This window comes from Aythya ferina, assembly GCF_964211825.1.
Source record: "Aythya ferina genome assembly, chromosome: 25".
In the NCBI taxonomy this organism is placed as follows: Eukaryota; Metazoa; Chordata; class Aves; order Anseriformes; family Anatidae; genus Aythya; species Aythya ferina.
The window spans coordinates 1,641,966-1,663,508 of NC_140323.1; the positions used below are offsets into that span (position 1 = coordinate 1,641,966).

General features: G+C 48.0%; 1 protein-coding gene and 1 long non-coding RNA gene across 5 annotated transcripts; one reads left to right on the plus strand and one right to left on the minus strand.

Moving 5' to 3' along the window:
- The first annotated feature begins 1,296 nt into the window (after positions 1 to 1,296).
- Positions 1,297 to 21,188, plus strand: LOC311423615. 4 transcript variants are annotated; one of them, XR_014685754.1, is made up of 6 exons: positions 1,297 to 2,368; positions 12,967 to 13,175; positions 14,492 to 15,553; positions 15,692 to 16,394; positions 17,570 to 17,656; positions 19,079 to 21,188. It is a non-coding gene; the product is annotated as an uncharacterized lncRNA (long non-coding RNA). The 4 variants fall into 4 exon arrangements; XR_014685755.1 differs by lacking the exons at positions 17,570 to 17,656; positions 19,079 to 21,188 and having other exon boundaries at positions 15,692 to 17,359; XR_014685756.1 differs by lacking the exons at positions 17,570 to 17,656; positions 19,079 to 21,188 and having other exon boundaries at positions 14,492 to 15,427; positions 15,692 to 17,359.
- On the minus strand, positions 3,245 to 13,824 carry INKA2 (inka box actin regulator 2). The gene is made up of 2 exons (XM_084497847.1): positions 13,707 to 13,824; positions 3,245 to 5,119 (listed from the first exon to the last, which is right to left on the minus strand). The coding sequence occupies exons 1-2, from the start codon at positions 13,740 to 13,742 to the stop codon at positions 4,139 to 4,141; spliced, it is 1,017 nt and encodes a 338-aa protein (XP_084353973.1). The 5' UTR covers positions 13,743 to 13,824; the 3' UTR covers positions 3,245 to 4,138.
- Positions 21,189 to 21,543: the final 355 nt, after the last annotated feature.

The following is a 21,543-nucleotide window of genomic DNA, read 5'->3' on the forward strand; positions in this document are numbered from 1 at the left end:
TTAGGCACATCAGCACGGATGGTTGGCAGTGGCAGGGGTGCAGCCGCTGCGCAGCGCGGTCACGGAGCTGCCCCTGGGATGCAGGGGACGCAGAGGAGCTGGGCGATGGGAAGGGACCCAAACGGGCACAGCCAGCCTCTATTTGCCTTTCCTCTTGCCCAGCTTTAGCCCCATCCCATTGTCAGAAGCGTAAGCTGTGAAATGGTTTTAAAAATAAAAGCTTTTTAATTACTGGCACATTTGTGAGCCTTCTGGAGGCCATCTGGCTGGAGGAAGCACGCTGTGAGCGTCAGTGCTGGATGAGATGGGAAAGCCCAGAGAGGCAGAGCGAGGAGCAGACCCTGGAAATCACTTCATTAATTGTAAGAGCCCGACCCTCTCTGCACACGAGGCGACCTGGGCCAGACGCAGCGCTGATCCATGCCTGTTCAACGTGTGTGGGGCCGGGCAGTGCTGCCCCCAGCCCTTTGGCCCAGCACAAACCTGGGCAGAGCAGCACCTGGGGAGGGAAAGTCCACCAGGAGCCTCGGAGCAGCTCACTGCTGGGCTCGCTGCTGCTGCCCCTTGTGCCCAAACCAGGGCTCCTGGGATCAGGCCAGCAGTGGGCAGTGCCAATCTCCTCCTGCATCCATCCCTCACTGCCATCTCATTAACCCCTGGTGTCTGAACGAACATTATTGGTGTCAAATTAACTCCAGCTGGATCCTCTCTGGGCTTCTCACAATCCAGGAATAGAGATTTCTAATAAATCTCAGCGCCCAAGTTTCATTTGCCATCGCTGCCTTGCATGGGACAGGTTCACGGGGGAACGTCTCTCTGTAATTATTGCCGTGTTTGGTATTAACCACACCTATCAAAGATGCAGAACACAGCTAGGGCCTCATTAAAGACTGTCATCGTGCTAATTAGCTAGGTCTCATACTTAATAATGGGGAACTATTTCATGGCAGTTTCATGAAAAAAGAGGAGAAAAAGCCATTATCATTTCAGGAAAAGTCCCTGGAGAAGTGAAATGGTAATTCACAAATTCTACCCACATCTATTAGCAAATCCTGCTCTGGAGACAAAATGAGGTAGGATGACTGGCTTGCCTGATAGTCTTTATTGTTTGAATGCCTCTTAAAGAATATTAATTAAATATTTTTTCTCCCAAGAATGTGTAGATCCAGCCACATTTACTTGCAATTTTCAAGTGGGTGTCTGAAGCTTAGAGCACACAGAATTTGTCCCTGTAAACACTTTGGAAAATCCTATTTCAGCACAAGATATCCTTTGATGACACGTTTAGGAGGCAGAGGGAACATAAACACGTTTGAAGCTATGCTGGGTGCTTGGTGTGTGTGAGGCACCCCTGAGGGTCTCTGCTCCTTCGAGAGCAGGAGGAACGAAGCAAATGTGACCTCCTGGCTCCCTGGGCTGCCCTGCAGCCTGGCCCAGGGCTGATGTGGTCCTGCTGGTGGCCGCAGGCAGGATCAGGGCATGCAGCAGCAGGCACAGAGACCACCCCGAGCCCCTTGGCACTGACCCGCGGTAGCCAGTCCCACCCCGCTGCCAGGAATTCGGGGGGAGCGGGGTGCATGGTTTGGGTGGGAAAGGAACGCGTGGGCGGCTGCTGGGCCAAGAACGGCCCTGTCCAAGCAGGCCTGGAAACAATAGCGTTTCCTCCAAGCAGGGAACGAAAGGGCTGGTTTCAGAGCCGGGCTCTCCAAGGGCACGGGATGGGGGCCCGAGGGTGCCCGTGGCCGGTGCCATGTGGCCGGCACGAACGTGGGGCTGTGGCAGCTGCTGCAGTGTGGGGCCACAAGAGCTCCTTCCCAGGAGAAGCGTCCTGCTGGCTCCGTGTGAGACCGCATCGACGGGGAGCAGAGCTGCCAGCAGCTGCTGCTGGGGGTGGGTGTCAAATATTTGCAAGACAGCACATGTTTTGGCATAGCCGGTCATTTATAACCCCCGAGATGCCCAGCAGCCTGTTTGTTCTCTGAGCCCCAGCCACGGGGGAAGGAGGGGCTGCACGGAGGGAAATTGGGGCAAATCCCAGACATCGCTTTTCCCACCGAGCAGTTTCCAAATGCACGTTTCAGGCTCCAGCTCTCACTGCATCCCATATAATTGCACCATATTAAATCCCCCTGCGGCAGGTATTGCCTTAGCAAGGGAAAAGCCTTGCAGGGAGGAAAACAACGCCCTGAGTGCCCACAGCTGTGCAAACCCCCTGCCCTGCTGCTGTGCTCAGCTGGGGCTCCTTCTGCACTCATCCCAGCTGAGGGCAATGCCCGTGCCTGGCTTAAAAAGCCCCCAGGGTGGCACAATCAGCCCTTGGGACCCCTACTCAGCACCTGTGTGTGGGGCTCGGCTGCTGGAGCTGCAGGTATGGCCAGGGCTTGATCTGGGGGTGGGCAAGGCTGGCTGACTCCCCCCTGTGCTGTGGGGGCCCTGTGGTGCTGGGACCCTGGCTGGGGCAGTGCGTGCTGTGGTGGGTCCCTTAGTGAGGGTGGAGGGAGCAGTTGCCCTCCTTAATGAAGGAAAAGGGGGCAAGGGGGGGGGGATTCAGCTGTCAGTGCAGGAAGGAGCTGCTGCTCTGTTGTGCTGCTGCTTATAGAAAGCTCTTTCTCCTCTTTGCTGATCCTACAGAAAGGGCTGGTGAGAGCTGGGAGGGTGCCTTTGTACCAAACAGGATGAAGTCCTGATAAAAGAGGAGGAAAACAGAGCGCCCCAAACAGCCTTTCAGCATTCAGAGAAATGGAGAGAAAGCAAAAGCACCCAGAGCTAGGGCCTGTGAGGAAGGAAAACAAAAGCTTGCTTCCAGCTCAGGTTCCTGAAAAAGTGCTGAGCATAGCTGTCAGATGCTGACCCACTCTTCTCTCCTTGTATGGGCAGAAACAGGGCTTGTCTTGTGCCTATATTTAATTTCGGGGGGGGGGGGGGGAATTCTCCCTTTATGCCTCTGCTCCACTGGCCTCTCTGTCCTGGGAAGCTAAAACATGACTAGAATTGCATGTTTAAAAAAACAATGCTGCTGCTCACACATGAGCCCTTCCTAAACTGGGAGTGATCAGAGCAGGTTTTTGGGGCCCCAAGCCCCCACTGCTGGCCAGGACTGGGCTGAAGCACCCCTGTGGGCATCTGAGTGGCTCGATTTGGGTCCTTGGGGCAGTGCAAACCCAGAAGCTTCTGTAGGGGAGAAAAGGCTGATGTACATGGGGCTGGATGCCAGCACCAGGACACAAACTGCTCCACAGCACATGGGGATGATGCTGCTTTATTTGTAGCTCTTGGAGAGCTGGCTGCTGAAGAACTTGGTTCTTTCAGGACAGGGTTTGTACACAACAACAGGGGAAACAACAACAACAAACGTCTCTTGCAATTCTGTGTCACAGTGCAAAGTTAACAATAAACATCTGTGGCAATGCTGTATCTCAATGTGAGCCCGGGGGAGAAGGGCATGGAGAGAGGCAAAAGCGGCTGGAGTTTCCAAATTTCACAGATGTCCATGAAGGAGCCTCTGGCCCTGCTGGTTTAGCAGGAGGGGGAATTTGTGCTATGAGCACAGTGGAGATGCAGCTCAGGGGGACGAGAAACAGCTGAAATGCAACAGAGCTGGGATTCAACACCTGCATGTAGCAATTGTTGAAATTTAGGTGGCAGCACTCATTTTTTTTTCTAAAATTTAAGTAACAAGTCCTTCAGGATCACTGCTAGAATTGCCAGGTTTACAACCCAGTTTTAAGTGCACACAAGCAGAATTTTTAAAAAACTATATATTTGCACACTCATACACACACATACAGTGAATTTTGTGCTGCAGGTACTGTAACTGGAGATGACCTGAGGGGGCCTGAAGGTGCTGTCACGAGGCAGGCTCCAGGAGCTGCAATCGGTGGCACCGCTCACCCTAAAAGCTGCCAACAATTCTGATTATTTCTGCAAATATTGGTCCCCATGGGCTGCCTCAGTGTGTGGGGCTGAGCCAGCTGCAGCTCGATGGGAGATGCCACGTGCAGGGGATTGCAGCCACAGCATGGCACGCTTCAGAGACCTTTCGGTCCCAGCCGAGAGCTCGGGGGGCTCCTGAGAAGTGCACGGCCTCAGCTCCTCCCTGGTGCAAGAAATGCTTGGCAGAGCGGGGGACACGACAAACTCAGACCCAAACAGCTGTGTTGATATCAAACCCGGATTGGGTGTAGTCTATGGTATCGTGGACTTTCTTAGTGCCAGTTTTGGGTTTCTTGATGCTGCCTTCCCCCTTTGGGCACCTCTCCACTTTGCTGTGGTGGTTCTGGATGTTCCCATGGAGTGGGAAGTAAAATGTCCCCTTGAGTTTGTTTGTCTTTTTGGGTCTTTTGGAAATTTCGGGTTGTTTGTCTTCAGGCGGTAGCCAGCAAGGTTTCTCCTTGAGAAGCCTATCTCGGTCTGGCCGAACGCTCCTCAGGAACTTCTTGAAGATGTTGGCTGTGAGGGAGAACTTCTTGCAGAGCTCCTGGGACCTGCTGGCAGACAGGGAGGCCTCGCTCTTCTCTCCCTTCTTGTCCAGCTCTGGCAGATCCAACCAGTTCCCAACCAGGTCTGCGAAGATGTTATCCCCCAGGACCAGAGGCTGCCGGTTCCTGCTCTGGGACATCAGGGAGGACGTCCAGTCGTGGCTGTCATCACACCCCGGGCACTCCTGGCGTGCCGGCCACCTCCCAGCCATGCTCTGGCTGCTGGGCTCGAATGTCCTTGGGTGGACGCGCTCTGCTCTGGCTGGGGCTGAGGAAGGTCCCTTTGTGTGGGAGGAATCCTTGCCGCAGGTGCTCCTAGAGGAGGAGGAAGAGGAGGAGGAGGAAGAGGTGTCCCCGAGGTGGCCGCTCTCTGGGAGCACAGTGGGATGGGACAAGCTGGCCGGCTGTGGCACCACGCAGGTGAGGGATGTGGGGCTGCAGCCCCCTGCTGCTGCCCGGCCCCGTGGCCCTGCTCCACTGCTCCGGCAGCACGGGTGCTGCTCCGCGCTGGTGCTTCGACTCCCTGAGATCTCCAGCTGCTCCAACGCAGTCTGGACCTGGAGCAGCTTCAGCTCCTGCAGCGCGCCCATCATGCAGTTCATCTGCTCGTGCAGCCCGTCTCCCACCTCCTTCATGGACAGCTGCGGGGGAAGAAGCAGGCAGCAGGTCAGTGTCTGGGGAGCAGAGAGGGCGAGGAGGCTCGGACCAGAGGGCAGGAGAGCTGGGCTTGCAGCTCGTCTGACATGTGGCCGCCCCCCTTATCGCGTCTGACATGCAGCATACCTCTACCACATCCATTTCATGGAATGGCAACCGGATATTTCTCAAATTCTCTAAGGGTTTTACATGGTTTAAAAATAATCTGGACCCTCTAGGAATAAGGCGAGCTGACAGAAGTAGTGGATTTTTTTTTGACCTGACAACAAAAATAGTTTGAGTTCCCATTAATTGCTTGGCAGAAACCCAAGGTGTATAACTCTGGTTTCAGCTGTCTCCAGTTTAAGTGTATTCCACTGCTTTTGTTCCCCTTGTCCTGAGTAACAAACTGAAACTGGGAGTCAGAATAATGAGGAGACCGTGCCTTCCACTGAGAACTGTTTCTTTACCTGAAGTGCTAAACTAAATTAAAAATCAACCCTAATAAGGATCACATTACTTGACAATGTATCTTCAGATCTAAATGCTCTCATTACAGGCATCTATCACTGGAGGATAATCAAAGAAATGTAAATGCACTTGAACTCTTGTACAGAACAACAAACTCTAAACTTATTTACAGCACAATAGTGATCTAAGACCAGCAGCAGCAGTCCTGCTTTATCCCTGAAATTTGCTATACAGATTTAACTTTCTATGTTAGACTTGAAAAACGCAAGGTATTTTCCAGAGCTGCTAAATTCCTCTCTTCTCTCTTGCTCGGTTGCTTTCCCTTTCTTATGTAGGATCTGGATCATATTCCCGAAGCAGCACCATAAAACAAGCGGGCTGTATGTCCCAACAGCTGCCACCCCTCGTGGGAAGGGGAAGGAGAGAGGGAAGAACAGCAGGGGATGGCAGGGCTGGAGGTGAAGGCGTTGCACTGATACAAGGTGGCTTGCAGGAGAGATTACCGCTGTCTAGGAACAGCTTTAGCCTATACTGTCAAAAACAATTTAAAAGGCTCATGAGATTTTTTTTGTACAGCAATAGATCTTTAAGTTTAGTATGAAAAAGGACAGATACATCTCTTGTTCAGCTTTACTTTATGAAGCTTTCATTTTTTTACTTCATTTTTGCTAAATTATTTTAGTTTGCTCTATTTCCATTTCTGTGCTCAGATCTGAGCAGTGCAGCAGAGCAGTCATCAAAAAACATGATTCTCTGTTACAGCCTAGCTCTGGAAGTGGAAAGCTTCACAACAGTTTCTGACCACAAAATCCTATCTCCATTTCATAACCCCAAACCTAAAATTAGCAGGGAGATTCCATTGATTTTTCAGAGCTTCCCTCCCAAGAAACTCATTTACCACCCAGAACGAACACGCTGGCTGTGGAGATTCAGAAAAACTCTGCCAACTTCCCAATTGCACTATCAACTGTCCCCAGCTATCTAATTTTTTAACATCAGCAAATAAACCTCTGCTTCTGCAGATATGCAAATAATGCCCCACTTCCAGACTACCACAGCTCTTGGGTTACCAGTACAAAAGCTGAGGCCATATGTTCTACAAGCTTCAGACAAAACTATCACCTTACCTCTCCAGATTTGCTGTAATGCTCCTCGTCCTAACCTTTCTCGCCTTATTAATGGAAGTCTGTTTTATCTGGGGCTTTGCAAAAAGCTGGATTTGGAGCTGGCTCGGCCCTTCATTGGCTGCTTCCCCTCAAATCCCCTGGCGGGCGCAGCGGTGTGGCCACGCTGAGCGGAGTGACACGGGTCCCCCTGCACTGCCCGAGCTGACTGCAACCCCAACATATGCTGGGCGGCTCTGCTGTTCACCTCATTGATTCAATTAACTCCCCCCCGATGGGTGGTATCATTACAATGCATGCCTCATCCAGCAAGGCTCTATTAAGCATTAATATTTCATGGGCAGCATTTATCAGCCGCGTGCTCGTTTCTCGCAGACGGACCCAGCCTCCCCCCGGTGAGAGGTCTGAGCCCCGAACACCCGGATTCCAGCGCTCGCCTTGTGTTCAGAAGTGAACCTGGATGAATGAGCTGGTTCTGCTGAACCAGAGCCAGCACCAGGCTGGAGCCGAGGCACTGGAAAAGCAGCAGAGATGCTTTCCTGGGAGTGATGATGAGGTTTGGGTGGTCCTCACCTGCTGCCCAGCAGCTTGCCTCTGGCTGAGATGGCCTCGGTGTCCCTGGCAATGCAAATCCACTCCACTTTCAGCAAAAGGGCTGGGAAGGTGTTGAAGCTTTTAGCTCTGCTTAATTACGCTGCTAAAGCTTCAGGTTGTGGAAGTTGAGAAAACAAACAAAAACCATTCCAAGAGAAACCTGCTTTATTTTTTGCTATTTGTGGCACTGGCTTCGTCTTTCATGGATTGAAGAGTGTGAACAAAACCCAGCCCCAAGTGAAGTCACTGACTGGTGACCAAACAGTCTGCAGGGGCTTGGATTTCATCCACTTGTAATTACTCTGTGGTAATTAAGAATACTTGCCATGGAGAGAAAGCTCTGGAAAAAGAAGTTTCTTCTTTTGTGTCTAACAGCCATTCTCTCCTGTTTGCCAAGAAGAAACCCTTCCTCCCAAGTTCACGCTGGCTTCTCTGAGACTCTCCGGGCTTTAACTGCTGACAAAAGGAACAAGCTCCCCCGGATCTGAGACCACCACCCTGGCCAAGATTCAAGATCAAGTTCTCTGGGCTGCTAGAAGGGAAGTTTCTGCAATTAATGCAGCAGATTGGGCTGGAAGTCAGGCAGATGCTCTGGCTGGAAGGTGATGGGAACATGAGGCTGAGCAGAGAACCCCTGCAGCCCCGTGAGCTCTGCGGTCAGGCACTTGGTGTAGAAGGAGCTGGGATTTGTGAAGAACGAAAGCGCAATTTCAAACAGAGCGTGAATGTGAGATAAACCCCAGAGAGCCTTAATTTGGTGTGCAGAGAGACCCTGACTGTGCTTGCTGAGGTTATGCAAGTGACTTTATGTAACCCGGCCACCACAGGGCATCAGGAGATATTCTGTCTTCTGTGCTTGTGAGCTGCGAATCCCAAACTGGTTGCCAAACCAGCCCTGGTGCTCAGCCCCCATCTTGCAAAATTGTCGGAGTTCAAATATGTTCAGGACTTTTTTACATTGAAAATCATCCATTTTGGATGGCAAAGGTATCAATTAATTTGGAAGTTATACCTTTCTAATCATTTCTTTGAAATACTTATTCCTGGAGCAACAACCCCAACCAGTTTTCACAGCTTACAAATCAGTGATTCCCAAACCGATTAACACAGCAGGAGGACAACTTGCTCCAAGGAACATCCTCTAGCACTTACTGGCATTTTATCAAACTCAAAACCGTGTACCTGAGACATACAAATAAGGGAGATTTCACTTGCCATTTCACTCGTAAATCAAGAACTTTTTAAGCTCGCTCTGGGAACAAAGTTTTTCTTAATAGCATCTAAATTCACCAAGTTTTCAGAATTCAGTTCCGCTCAATCCCCTCGGGCCACAGCTGGTTTTGTTCCCAGCCCATCTGCACATCTGGCCTGCCCAGGACCACAGCAGCTTTCTGGTGCTGACCAGAGGAAAAAGAAAAGCCAGCGAACGCATCACAGCTTGCAGCTGAGCACGGGGCTGGGAAGAAGAGCTCTGAGTGCACCCCTCATAGCGGGGAGGAAGACAGATGTCCAGCTCCTAGGTAAAGCAGCGCAACGAGAGGAAGTTATTGCTAAGGGGACAGGAAAGAGCAAAGGGCAAATAGCAGCTCTCAATAACAGGGCTGGTAGGCAACAGAACCAGGCACAAACAATTGGTATTTAAAGAGGATGACCTAATAGAGACCAAAATTATTTTAGAAATGCTGAGCTGATCATATTGTTTCTGTGTTTTCCTTTGGGTCACTAGGTAGATTAATCTTCAGCAAGCCTGCAACTGTGGCTGGGCACAGCTCTGCAGTGCTCGCAGGGAGCCTCCTGCTAGCTCGATGTTGTGCCCTGCCTCCCTTTCCCTGGATGCTATGGGCCTGCGATGGTTGTTCTGTCCTGGAATTTTATCACTAGGATTTCAAGTCTTTTTTTTTTTTTTTTTTTTTTTAACCTCTGTTTTCCCAGAATATTTTAGGAGTAAATTAGGATGTTAAGTGTGAGCTCACAATTTATCTGAAAGAGGAAGGATGCTGAAACTTTACTGAAGAATTTCCCAGTGGGATAAATGGCTCTCAAGCAGATGTTAACCGTGAAAGACGCAGTTCACATCACTCGATTAACTATCTTCCTTACTCTGTTTCCTTCCTTTCAATTGTTGTTCTGTGCTTCCCAATCACACACATTTGAAGGCAAATCAGAAAATCAATTCTCTACAGCCAGTAAATAATCAAAAAAGAACTCTGGCCTTCAGACTCCTCAACACAGGGCTGAGGAAGACCGCAAGCCTCAGTGTACAGACTGTCTCTTGAAGACGATGGTTAAAAATGTCAGTTTTCAGCCAAGTGGCCTGCCTGCACTTGGGTATCTGGTCATAAAAATTCCTGAATGTGTGCAGCTGTAATTAAAAAAGAAAAAATCCACAGTTTTCATTTTCAGAAGTCTTCTCTGGAAATAAACAAATGGACAAGGCCCGTAATTGCTTTTTCTCTCCCCCACATTCTGCGTAACAGGAATTCTGCTGCCAAGCTTCTGCTTTGTGCCCTCCCTCAAGGCAACGCCAAGGAAAGATGTGTGATAACCACGCAAGCTTTCTGATGCCATCCCAGCAGTGATGGGAAAAGCCTCCCTGAAGGGGATCAATTCATCAACAGACACAAACGAAGCTGCGTGTTTCCACCTGCTGCAGTTGTAAGCAGCGATGTCAGCCCTGGACTCTGCCGCTTGTGCCCTGTCTACTGCAAACCACAAGAGCTGCTCCCGAAATAGCACTAATGAAAGTACAGAGAATCCGTTTCCAGCATGACACAGTTACTGGAATAGGACCCACTGTGAGACAGTAAAAATAATTAGCTGCATTTTTCAGTCAGACCAAATGTTCTATTCCTGTAAGATATTCATAGCAAGAAACATTGTCTACCAGGACATAATACGAGAGGGGAGTCAGACTCTATCAAACTCGGTAATTTGATGTATTTATGATGAATGTGCAGGAGAACATTCAGAAGTTCAAGTTGGAGTGGTGGTTTTTGTTTTAAGTATCTACTTTTCCCCATCTAAAAGGACAAGTAGTAAAAGGCAGCGGAAAGCCCAGAAATGTCCTGGATACCTCAAGAAAAATCAAAGTGTTCAGAGTGAAGTCACAGCTCTGGCTGTCTTGACTGCGACCCCTCACCCTGAGAGCCACGCAAAGCCCAAGTGCAAGGTAAATCTGCCCCATGAACTCACCAGCCCCTACCTAGATAAAGACAAGCAATTTATTCTTCTGGTAGACGAGCCTTGAAACCCCAATCCCATTGTGCTCTGCTGATGTTACTGTGTATAAATGCAAACAATCCCTGTGTCAGAAAGTTTACAGAGGTAATGCCATCTGCAGCATGAGACGCGGAAATGAAATTCCTCTCTCCTAATCCCCGAGCAAGACAATTCTTGTTAAATCTGATCTTTCAGCTGAGATAATATTCCGTAACTCAGAAAGCAGAGATAATATTTCTGTGCCTCAGAAGGATGTTTGCAGACTCGGAGTCCAGCTGATAGTGAAAAGGACTCAGCGCTGAGTTAACTGCGTTAAGGGAAGATGTGCGAGTGCTGCTGCACATCTCACAATCGCCGTATGAAGGACAGGTGACAACGAGAGGAGAAGCACAGTGTACTCTGTGCCAGGCCTACAACCCAGCCCTGCACATTCTCACATCCCTAAATCTCCAGGGGCTTTAGGAGGAGGTGGACAAGGTCTGTGTTTTTATACGTCAAGAGACTGAGGAGCAGAGAGCAGACACGGCCAGTCCAGAGCTACCCAGACGGGGATGTCAGCACCAGGACAAGGACCCCAGCTTCAGAAATGGATCTGACCCTGTGCTGTGCTCGGGTCGCACGCCCGGCTGTGATGAATGGCTGTGTCAGCTGAGACTCTCCTGGCTTTAAAACATTTGCATGTGGAAGCTTCTGAATGAATTCCAATCAAAGGGACACCACACATGCCAGAAACTATCAGCTTACAATGGAAAACATGCAATGGGAATATGAGTGCTCTCATTGACTGAAATGGGCCAAATTTATCTCTGGGAGCCATCGTGAGAGGCCTGGCAGAGCCTTCCCAGAGGCTGACACGGAGGCTGGTGTAAGCATGCCCAGACCCACGCTCATCTGTGACTTGTCTGGCAAAGCCTGGCGTGATCTCAATGCAGAGGCTGTGTGTTGAAACGTCTGGGCACACCAGCAGCCTGAGCCAAGCACACAATTACTTAAATATGGTTTTAATACATAAAACAGGAACAAGAAAAATCAGAGCTGGAATCCTCGAATCCCACACTGATGGGGGATTGAGTTGCACTTGCAGATAACCTTTCCTTGTGAACTGGGAGCTGTGCCAACATCCGCTTGTTTCTTTTTTTTTTTTTTTTTAAAAAAAAAAAAGTCCTCAAAACCAGCCAAAGGCTGGAGTTGAAACTGAAGCAACCTAAACTTGTGCAGACCAGGTGGCTTCCAGCCTTTGCATTGTACTGACCAGAGCTGCACAGAAGGTAAATCTCTGTGTTTCTGCCCTCAGTGTGATGCCCTGGAGCTGGGCACAGGGCTCCCTTTTAGGTGCACAGGGGCAGCTTGTTGCCTCTGTTTTTCTGAGCAAACAGACCGAGTCCTTCCCACCATTCCTCCTGCATGATTCTTGGTTCTGGTGTGTTTAACATCTGGAGGCATGCCCTGCCAAGTAATGAAGAAAGTGGCAAGGAAGGCAGGGTCAAGAGGCTCGGTTCCCACTCGCCATTCAGGGCAGATGGCTGCAACTGTCTCCTGCGCTGCTGGCTGGTCTTTAAAGAAACATTAATCTATTTTAATTCCAGACTATCTTGACAGTATTGATTTTTAAAAGCTGTTATTGCCGAGGATATCGCTTATACTTATTGTAATTAATACAGACCTCCTGCCCTCAGTAAGTGCAATTGCAGCTCCCCGAGCTCCCAATGAAAGCCATGCTCCTGGAGCGCGCTCTGAGCAACTCCAAAGCTGCACGCTGAAATCCTGAGAGCTTGTTGTTGAAATATGTTTCTAAGTAAGGGTAATTTGGAGGGGGAAGGCTGAGAGGAGGAAAGAACATGACTATTTAAAACCAAGCATAGGAATATGGGGCTACTTTCAGTTAAGTCACGACTGGTCCTACTGAAGGTGATAAATGTCCCTTCCCAGTCTAAGCCAAGCATCTGCATAAATCTTTGCCAAGCTAATGCCCTGGTTTATTAATATCATAAAAATTGGCATTTTTACAGTTAAAAATATTCTGTTACTGCACTATAGAAGGGGCATGAATAAAACCAGAATTTTCTCATTTCTGTTTTTTTTTTTTGGTTTTCACGTTAAGTGTCAGGAATCTGTTTTCAAGTATATCCCAACCACCCAGATGTTGTGTTGTGCTCTGCAAAGCAGGCACGTTTCTGAATCACAAGCCAAAGGTGCAACGTTTAGGCTTCTATACAAAACACTGCTCAGATAATGAGACTAATTTATTAGTAAGACAAAAAAACAGATTTAGTAACCTTATTCTAAGCACACTCTTCTGAGAGCGACTCATTTTATCCACCTCACCCTCCGACTCGTTCGGATTTTCAAGGCCTTCCAGGTTGCAACGTGCGCGTCTCGTGTCGCGATTTGCATTTCATTCATCGCACCCAGCACGCCCGTGCCTCTCGCTTTCTTTGTTTTAGTTTGTACTCCGGCCGCTCTCTTCGCTTGGGAAACGTCGCCAACGCCACCAGGTGAAGCGGCACCGGCTGCTGCCAGGTTTTTCGGAGCAAAGCCCCCTGCCCACCTGCGAGCCTGCCTGCCCCGCTGGAGCCCGGGCACCGCCAGCTCCGACCCGGAGGTGACAAAGGCGAGCAGAGCCCCGTGTCGCAGCAGGACGGGGACCCGGCAGGTAAGCCTGTCACCCAGCCCCGGTAGCACAAACACCGCCAGAAATCAGCGCCCTGCGAAGTGCTCAGCCTGGATGGGGGGGCTGCTCGCATCCCGAAGCCCCTCGGCCCGCTGGTGCCGTGCCCCGGCCCCTCCTTTTGTCCCCCCCGGGTGTGTGTTTGTGGGGGTGATGGGGGGTCCCCGCCGTGCCCCCCCCTCGCAGCCGGGAGCGCTCCGAGAACCCCGGGGGCTGCCCCGGCGCTGCAGGGCGAGACGCTCCCCTCGCATCGTCGCCATCCCGCACCGGACTCCTGCCGGTGGCCACCGCAAACGCTTCTTTGGTCGCCGATCTTTGCGGACAGCTGGGGGGGGTTGGTTTTTTTTTGTTTGTTTTTTGTTTTTTTCCCTCCCCCCGGTTTAAACAGCTCCCTCGCACCGACGGCTGCCCGCACGGCCCCAGCCGCCGCTCCCTCCAAACACCGAGGGGGGGGGGCACAGCTTGGGGTCCCCCCCAGCCCCAACCCTTGCCCCAAGCCCTGCCCCGAGCCCTTACCAGCTCCTGCCTCAGCCGCCGCAGGTGCTGCTCCATGGCCCGGCGCAGCCCCGCCGGGAGAGCGCTCCGCCCGTGCAGCCGGGGCGGGGAGGGGAAGGAGGGACCGGAGAGGGGGGGGCTCGCCCCGGCCCCCGCCCGCCCCCGCGGGGCGGCACCACCCGGAGGAGCTTTGGGGAGGGATGGGGAGGCTCGGCCGGAGCTGCGGGGTCCGCGTCCTGCGGGGTGCGCAGCGCGGCTGGGGTCCCCGGGGGTCCCCGGGGGTCCCCGGGCTCTGCTCTGGAGCCGCGCTGGGTTCGGAGCAGTTGGGGTTTTTCGGTGTTCCTCGGGTGCGCGCTGCTAGCCCGGTTGTGCTCGGTGCCGTGCGCTCTTTGGTGAGCAACGCCGAGCCCCCCGAACGGCTTAAAGGCTCGTCTGGTTTGTCGTGCGGTGGGAAGTGAGTCGGTAGAATGAGAAATGCAACTTTGTGTTCTCCGGTTTGGGGTGAAAGACTGCTACTTGCCTTTTCTTGTAAGTTTGAGGATTGATAAAGACTTGCTGAAGCCTTTGCCTTTTCAGGTCTTTATTTTTTGAAGGAGAACACTTTTTGTAGTTGGTGGTGGGATTTCGTTTGTAGAACTCAGCCGTGGTGTTTTGAAAGCTGATCTTTATGTAAAAAATCCAACTTAAATGAGAAATTTGCACTCTGGGCTTTCACTTATGTTTGGGAAATGCTCTAAAGATCATGTTTATCCATCCTTCCAGCATCTCTTTTACTATTGGCCATTTCCTATCTCTATTCGTTGCAGGGTTTCCACATCCTATCGAGGAGGCAGGCAAGTTGCACCTCTCCAAGACTTCATGGAACGCGTGGCAGTAAACATATTAGCATGTTAAAGAAGTGGCCTTATCAAAAACTTAATCGCTTCCAGCAGTACGCTGTGAAGTGAATGGGATACCTGCCAGTCTCGAGTCTTAAAGCCCATGCCAACTGGCCCAGCTCTAAACTTTTCCTTGAAATCTGGCTGGCAAGGTTGGCCAGCTGGACTTTCCCCACGGCCCAGGGTCGGGGGAAGCATCTCCCTTGCCTGTTCAAGCATACCAAGTATCATATGGCAGTCTGAACAGCCAGTCAGTGGTAAAAAATCAAAAAGATGGCATCATGTGGAGAACACGGGCTGGAACGCCTGCCTCTGCCGATTATTAATGCTACATCGCCAGAGCCACGTCTCCTTTCTCTGTCTGCACCACACAGGTCCATTTGCAGAAGAACCACTGCCTCAGATTTGAGGTTTCTGTCTTGCTTGGGTGGCTCTAGATCTTTGTTTCTCTTCTACCAGTAGCATATTTTTGTAAGTTATTGAATTACCTCAGTGCCATAAAGTAATATCAGGCATTACACCTTCCTTGTGGCATGGCACCAACGCTAAAACGTGCTGGCATGTTCTCTTCACATTTGTAATACGTAAGCCTAGGGTGAGCTGGTTTGAGCTGAAAAGTGATCAAGAGCTTAATTTATCCAAATCAGCTTTGAAACAATTGTGGTTTTAGGTATTTTTCAGCGTTTGGTAGGAAATGGACTGAGAGCAGCCATCAGGAGGGAATGAATCTGTTCTCCTGGGTTACTGTGTCCAGGCCAGGTCGGCTGCTGCCGAGCCCTGTGGTTTTGGCATCTTGCAAACCTGCGTGAAATCAGATCAGGGATTATCCTCGGCACAGGATGCTCTCCCCAGCATTGCTTTATGGTACTTTGTTTGTTTGTTTATGTATCTTGTTGTTCCTGAATTTGTTTTAACTGACGCTTTTCGCAGTGCTTGGAATATTCCAGTACAAAAAAGATACATGAGATTATTTGAAGCCTGAAGTCTTGGGTAAGCAATATTATATTTTCCAGCATCCAGGAGGCCAACTGCATGTGAGTATGGCCAGCAGAAAACAGGGAAGAGGTTTTAGCCTTCGTTTGCCTTCTGTTCCAGGTTGTTGTTTTAGTTGTGTTTTTTTTTTTTTAGCCTCCAGGATTGCTCGTGTCCAGTGAGGCTGATGAAGGAGTGCACGAGGACAGAAAAGACCGGAATGTTCATGTGCTCCAAGCTTCTGGGAACTCACAGGAGTACAGAAAAACGAAAAATATGTTCTCAGTAAGATTTCCCCACTGAGCAACATTTGTCTTTTCTGTGTAGATGAGTGGCTCAAAGCAACGTGGACGCTGCATGCTGGGCCCTGCGCTCCCTTCCACTCCGCAGTGGTGTAAGCAATGAGCAGATGGTGCAGTGCAGTGGAAAATCGGGTCTCCAAGAAAATACAAAGATGAGAACAAAACACCCTTAAGCAGAAAGCTACATGACTTATTTCAGTATAAAATGAAAAACTGAGATCCTTGGGCAAAAAATAGAAAATAGGAGTTGTGTATTCCACTTACGTGCAATGCCTCATTCCTTCTCATTTGAGAAAACATCCATCCCTTCACAGCTGAAGGCTTCCTTATCTCATTTGTTGTCTTTCAGTTCATTGATCTTCTTCCTCAGTGCTCTCACGTGACTGTTCTTTGTTGAACTAACAACCATGCTTATCTCTGAATTTTCTTTCATTTTTATTTTCTTGCTCACTGAAGGCGAATCTTTTAGAATCTCTTCTCACTGAGGCTGCAGCATGACCTGAATTGCATCCATCATTGTTTAACTGCACTGGGCCCTAAACAGCCAGCCAAGATAAGTAAGAACATAATGCAAAAACTTCAGTTCTAGTTTTATATTCGTGCATATAAAGGTAAATTACTCCTGAAAATGTGACCGTTTGTTCCATCAAATTATTTATTTGTGCAGTCTCCCATCAAGTTATTTATTTGTGCAGGCCCCCACCTCACTGTGCCTCCTTGCCAAAAGTAAAACTTTTAATGGCCCAGCCAGGTTCCAGCCCCCGACATTCCCCTGGTGCTTGAGTAAGGACCAGGGCAGGGAAACTCCTCCTGCACTCTGCACTGTCTGGTGTTAAAGAACTATTGGATTACAGCTCAGCTGGCTGCGTTTTGGTGACCTAGATCATGTTTGTGCTAGCTGAAAAATAATTTAACAAACCTTGGTATAAAAGCTTAGCCATGATTAAAATGGGATGGTATTTATTTATTTGGAGCACAACGACCAGAACAAACTATTGGCAGTCATGATAAGCCCCTTGTCACTGGTGTAGTTGGAATAGTTACTCTGAGCTGGTATTTTGATGTCTGCTTTTTGTATCTCTTTAGCGTTATTATATTTAAAATGGAATTCTACATTATTACCCATCTTTCACTAACATTAAAATCAATTTTTTAATTTTTTTAAGACATAGAAGGTTCAATAGTTTTCATTTAATTTTCAGTCTTGGCGGTGACAAAGAGGTAATTTATATATCTGAGAATCAGGAACTTACTTTATTAACTTTCTCCTCAGAAATGTTCAGCTTTAGAAAGGGTAACGCATGTGTTCCTGTATCCGTGTGTTAGCATGCCCTCTCCTCCTCAACTCCTTCAGTACCAAAACAGTAAAGATAAATAATGCAAGGCCTTTGCCTGGGAGAGCTTGCTATTTAATTCATGTGTGCTGTAGTGAAGGGTCAGAAAAAGACTGGAACTGGAATGTGGGAACAATAAAACAGTAATGTCTTTGCCTGTAAGTCATGGTCATTAAAGGTTGCATGGGGCGATTTGTAGGAGTGACAAGTGCTGCTTACTTTCTGGCCCTCTGGCACTGCATTTTTTTGGCATTCAGTTCCAGATTACTGCTGAGAGTGCATATGAAGGTTTTTTTTTGTTTGTTTTGTTTTGTTTTTTAAATCTGGAAACCGCAGCATCTGTACCTGCTTCTGCAGTGACTCCCCTGTATAATTTGTGTTTTAACTGGAATTTGTAGAGTTCTTCTGGATCCTTCTGAAGGTCATGGCCAACTAGGAATCAAATCCATTCACCGCAAGGGCAGTGAAAGGAGTCTTAAACGGATGTAAGACCCTGTCATTATTATTAAATATTCCATAACATAGTATAACAATTATATTCTGTAATAATATTATATAATTCTATAATGTATCATTCTATGAGTCTGTAATATAATAACAACACTCCATACACCTGGCTTGCTAGAAAAAATCCAAAACTTTGCCAACTAAAGCAAGAAAGAAGACTTAGAAAGAAGTAGCTGCCTCAAAGACTTGCTACTCATTGGTAACTTGCCATCCATCCTGTTTTCAAAGGAAAAATGAATGTGCAGGGCGCTTGGAGTCAAATTTTGGTGGTGAATATGAAGTCACTGTCTATGCTAATTTCAATGGCCCTTTCACGGTGATGTGCCCTACTGTACAGAGAACAAACACAGTTACCATGGCAGTGTAAACACAAATACATACCACACTCAGAGCCATTCCCATGTGCTGCAGAGAACAGAGAAAGTTCATTGTCTTCATCTGAACACATCTGGGAAAGAAGGATGAGATTATCTCACTTTAAAAATATTTTTAAATATTATGGAAACCAAGACTTGTTCTGAATGACTCCATGTCCTGGCAGATACGAAACACGATCATCTGAAGCTAAAGGAATAAGAGAAGGTAGGTGCTTTTTTTACAGTAACAATGTTCAAATCTATAATGAATGTACTTTAAGAAGATATACACGCAGCCTGACAGCTCTGGAAGCCAGTATAAATTCTCTGGGAGCAGTTTACCCCGGTCTTCAAAAGAGTTAATAGAAGAATTTAGCTGTAGCGGATGAAGAAAAAGTTCCACAGAAAGAAGAGATTGATAAATCACTGGTGAGTACTTAGAACTGATACTCGAGATGTCAAGATGATGCTTTGCACTCTGCGTTAGCCTTCGGATGCATGCTGAATGCCGAACACGTGGTATGGACCTCTGCCTTGCTGCTGAAGGCGAGTGCTTTACAGTCTGAAATAGCAAGAACCTGACCTTGAATATCATCAGCATGCACCTCTCAGGTGCTTTATAAGGTCATGTATCCAAAGCTGATATATTAATATATAGATTCATGAGGAAAATTAATCTTGGATGGAAAATTGAATATGTAATATGCACCTCACAGAATCACAGAGCGGTCTGGGTTGGAAGAGAACTTAAAGATCAGCTAGCTCCAACCCCCCGCCACGGGCAGGGACACCTTCCTCTGGATCAAGTGGGACAAAGCATCAGGTGGGATCATAACACAGACAAAGCAGCAGTGAGCAGTGTTTTGAGGAAGTGTGCAGTCAGCAGTTATGGGAAAATTTAGTGAGGTGTGTTTTTTTTTTTTTCCTAAGCCCCAGAAGGTGCAGGTTGGTTTGTATCCTTTCCTAAAACGCAGTTATTTTTATTATATATTACAGCTCAGAAGGTCTTACCTACTTCTTTTACTAATCTAAATCCTTTACCAGGACCGATTCTTCCTGCAGAGTACTCAGATTAATTGTCGAGTTTTCTAAAGGCTGCTTTGAACATGATTACTTCCTCTGAATCTTACTGCAAGCAAAAGCAAAGCCATATCATGGCAAAACTGCGGATCTCTCTTGGCTGGACTGACATGTGAATATCTACAATGTTAATTCAGTACTTGAGAGTCACTGAGGTAAAACCAGTCCCCAAAGTTGAGGATTGCTATTTATTCCCCTGGACTCGGGCATGTGAGGCCACGTGAGGCTCTCCCCAGTGCTGTGTGCTAATGATCTGCAGGAATATCGCCAGCCATCCTGCCAACGATTTTCCTAGCAGCCGCTTGGGCATTTGCAGTGGAGGAAAGGTGGCACTGCTGAGGGACTCCGCTACACGCAGACTTCAGTTTACAGCAATGCAACACTGTTTTAACATTGATGAGAAACAGGTTGACGTTTATACAGCTACCTGGCTGTATAAATGCCACCAATTTCCAAGATCCATGCTTTATTTTTTCCTGTGCAGTGTGCATATTATTTCTACATAGTGCAGTAGCATCATTCTACACCCAAGCATCCCTGGTATCTCCCTTGAAAGAGAAATGAAAACCTGCTATGGTGTACTCTGCCTACACCCATCTGCACCCAGGGTGGGAGAAATGCTTTGTGACTTTTTGGTTCCTTCATGCTACCTTACCCAGGGAGCAAACTATGTTCTATGCAATGGTTTGAATCAGTCAAAATAATTTGATAATGAGTATTTCACTGGGAGGCACATTGTGGGTTTTTTGAATCTGAAACCCAGAGGCAAAAGCACGTTTTTGACTCAAGGCAGAAGGCACACCATACAGAGACTTTAAAACAAAGTTAGTAGCAGTTGTGATCTTCTATGAGTGTAAGGTTTAAGGGAGTAGCAAAACCTTTCATTAGATCAAATGATACACTTCAAGAGCAAAAGCTTTGGGGATCTGAGCATCTGCTTCATCAGACAGTCTAGTCTTGCCCTGAGTCATGCCTCTAGCAGCAGCAGCTACCAGGGCTCCTGCTAAGTGTGCAGGAAGAATTAAGCTCCTGATTGCACCTGACCAGGTAGACGAGCCCTGCAGACACTTCTGGAGCTGGAGCTTATGTAAAGCACCAGGTATTATGGACCTCACATGAAATGACTGGGGTGGCTGACTAGTGTGAGCTAGCAACTGTCTATGGATTTACTTTGGAAATCGTGCAAAATGAAGGCAGAGACAGAGCCTGTCCCACAACTTGCAGCCAGAGACTGTGCATGCTGCAGGGAACGAGTGTGGCTGTAGAAGCGTGACCTGAATCTGACACAGCCTGGTCAGGAAGGGCCAAAGACAAAGGTAGAGGGATGAATCTGCCTGTCGTGGTGTCGTAGTGTTACTCAGCATACAGACATCGAGATGGTTTGGAAACCCTCTCAGAAGATTCCAGTGGAGATTGAGAAAATTGAATAAATGCCTACAAACTGCAGTGTCTTTCTGAATTAAGGTGATGTGTCTGAATGTCCCATTAACAGTATACAGCAGAGAACAATGATGTCTGTATCCAAATTGCTAAGTTGTACTGCAACATACCTGCTACCTCAGGAGAGGAAAAAAAAAAAAAACATGCAAGGAAGATGGAAAGGGGAAGCAGTTCATTGCTTATGGATGCTTTATCATTCCTCTGCCCTTCCCCCATGGGCACAGACACTTCCAACTGCTCTTTGTTGTCTGTTTAAATCACATCAATTTAAAAGGGTTATGAGAGGCTGTATTTAATCAAAGCATTCGTTATGTCCAGGTCTCCTTGTCTGTCTCCTTTTCCAGATGTATCCAGAGAATTATCTCATGTTGGAGGCTCATTTCCCCTTGAGGACCAAGGGGAATATCCACTTAAAAATTAAAAAATAATTGGAACTAACAGAATGCATGTGGATAGCCTGTTGCCTCTGCTCTGTGGCACAGTTCTTGCCCCTACCATCTGGCCTGTCCTGACTTCGTAGAGGTAAGCTCTCCAAAGCAGAAACTGTCTTTGTGCTGTGGGGCCCCACTTGTCGTTGGTACTCAGATATTCATGAGAAGAGATCATCATAATAAAATATAACAAGTGAATAGAATTTGCCAGACTTTTCTTTTCTTTTTTCTTTTTTTCCTCCCATAAGGAATATAAACATGAAGAATTTCAAAAGCGTAACAGAGACTGTGGTACATCAAAAGCCATTACAATTCATTTAGGCTGCCTGGAAATGTAAGAATAATGACACAGTGTATGTGCTTATACAGTAGAAGTCACTGTTGAGATTTTTCAAATCCCATTGCAATGAATTGAAGCCGCATGTCCAGAGCCTCTAAACTGCTGCTATGACAATAAAAGCTGATATGCATAAAATCATCCATGATTTAAAGTAAGTGATCTACAGGGTAGAGTAAGTAATGCATATACGAATATTAATACATTTGGCTTTTGCTGAA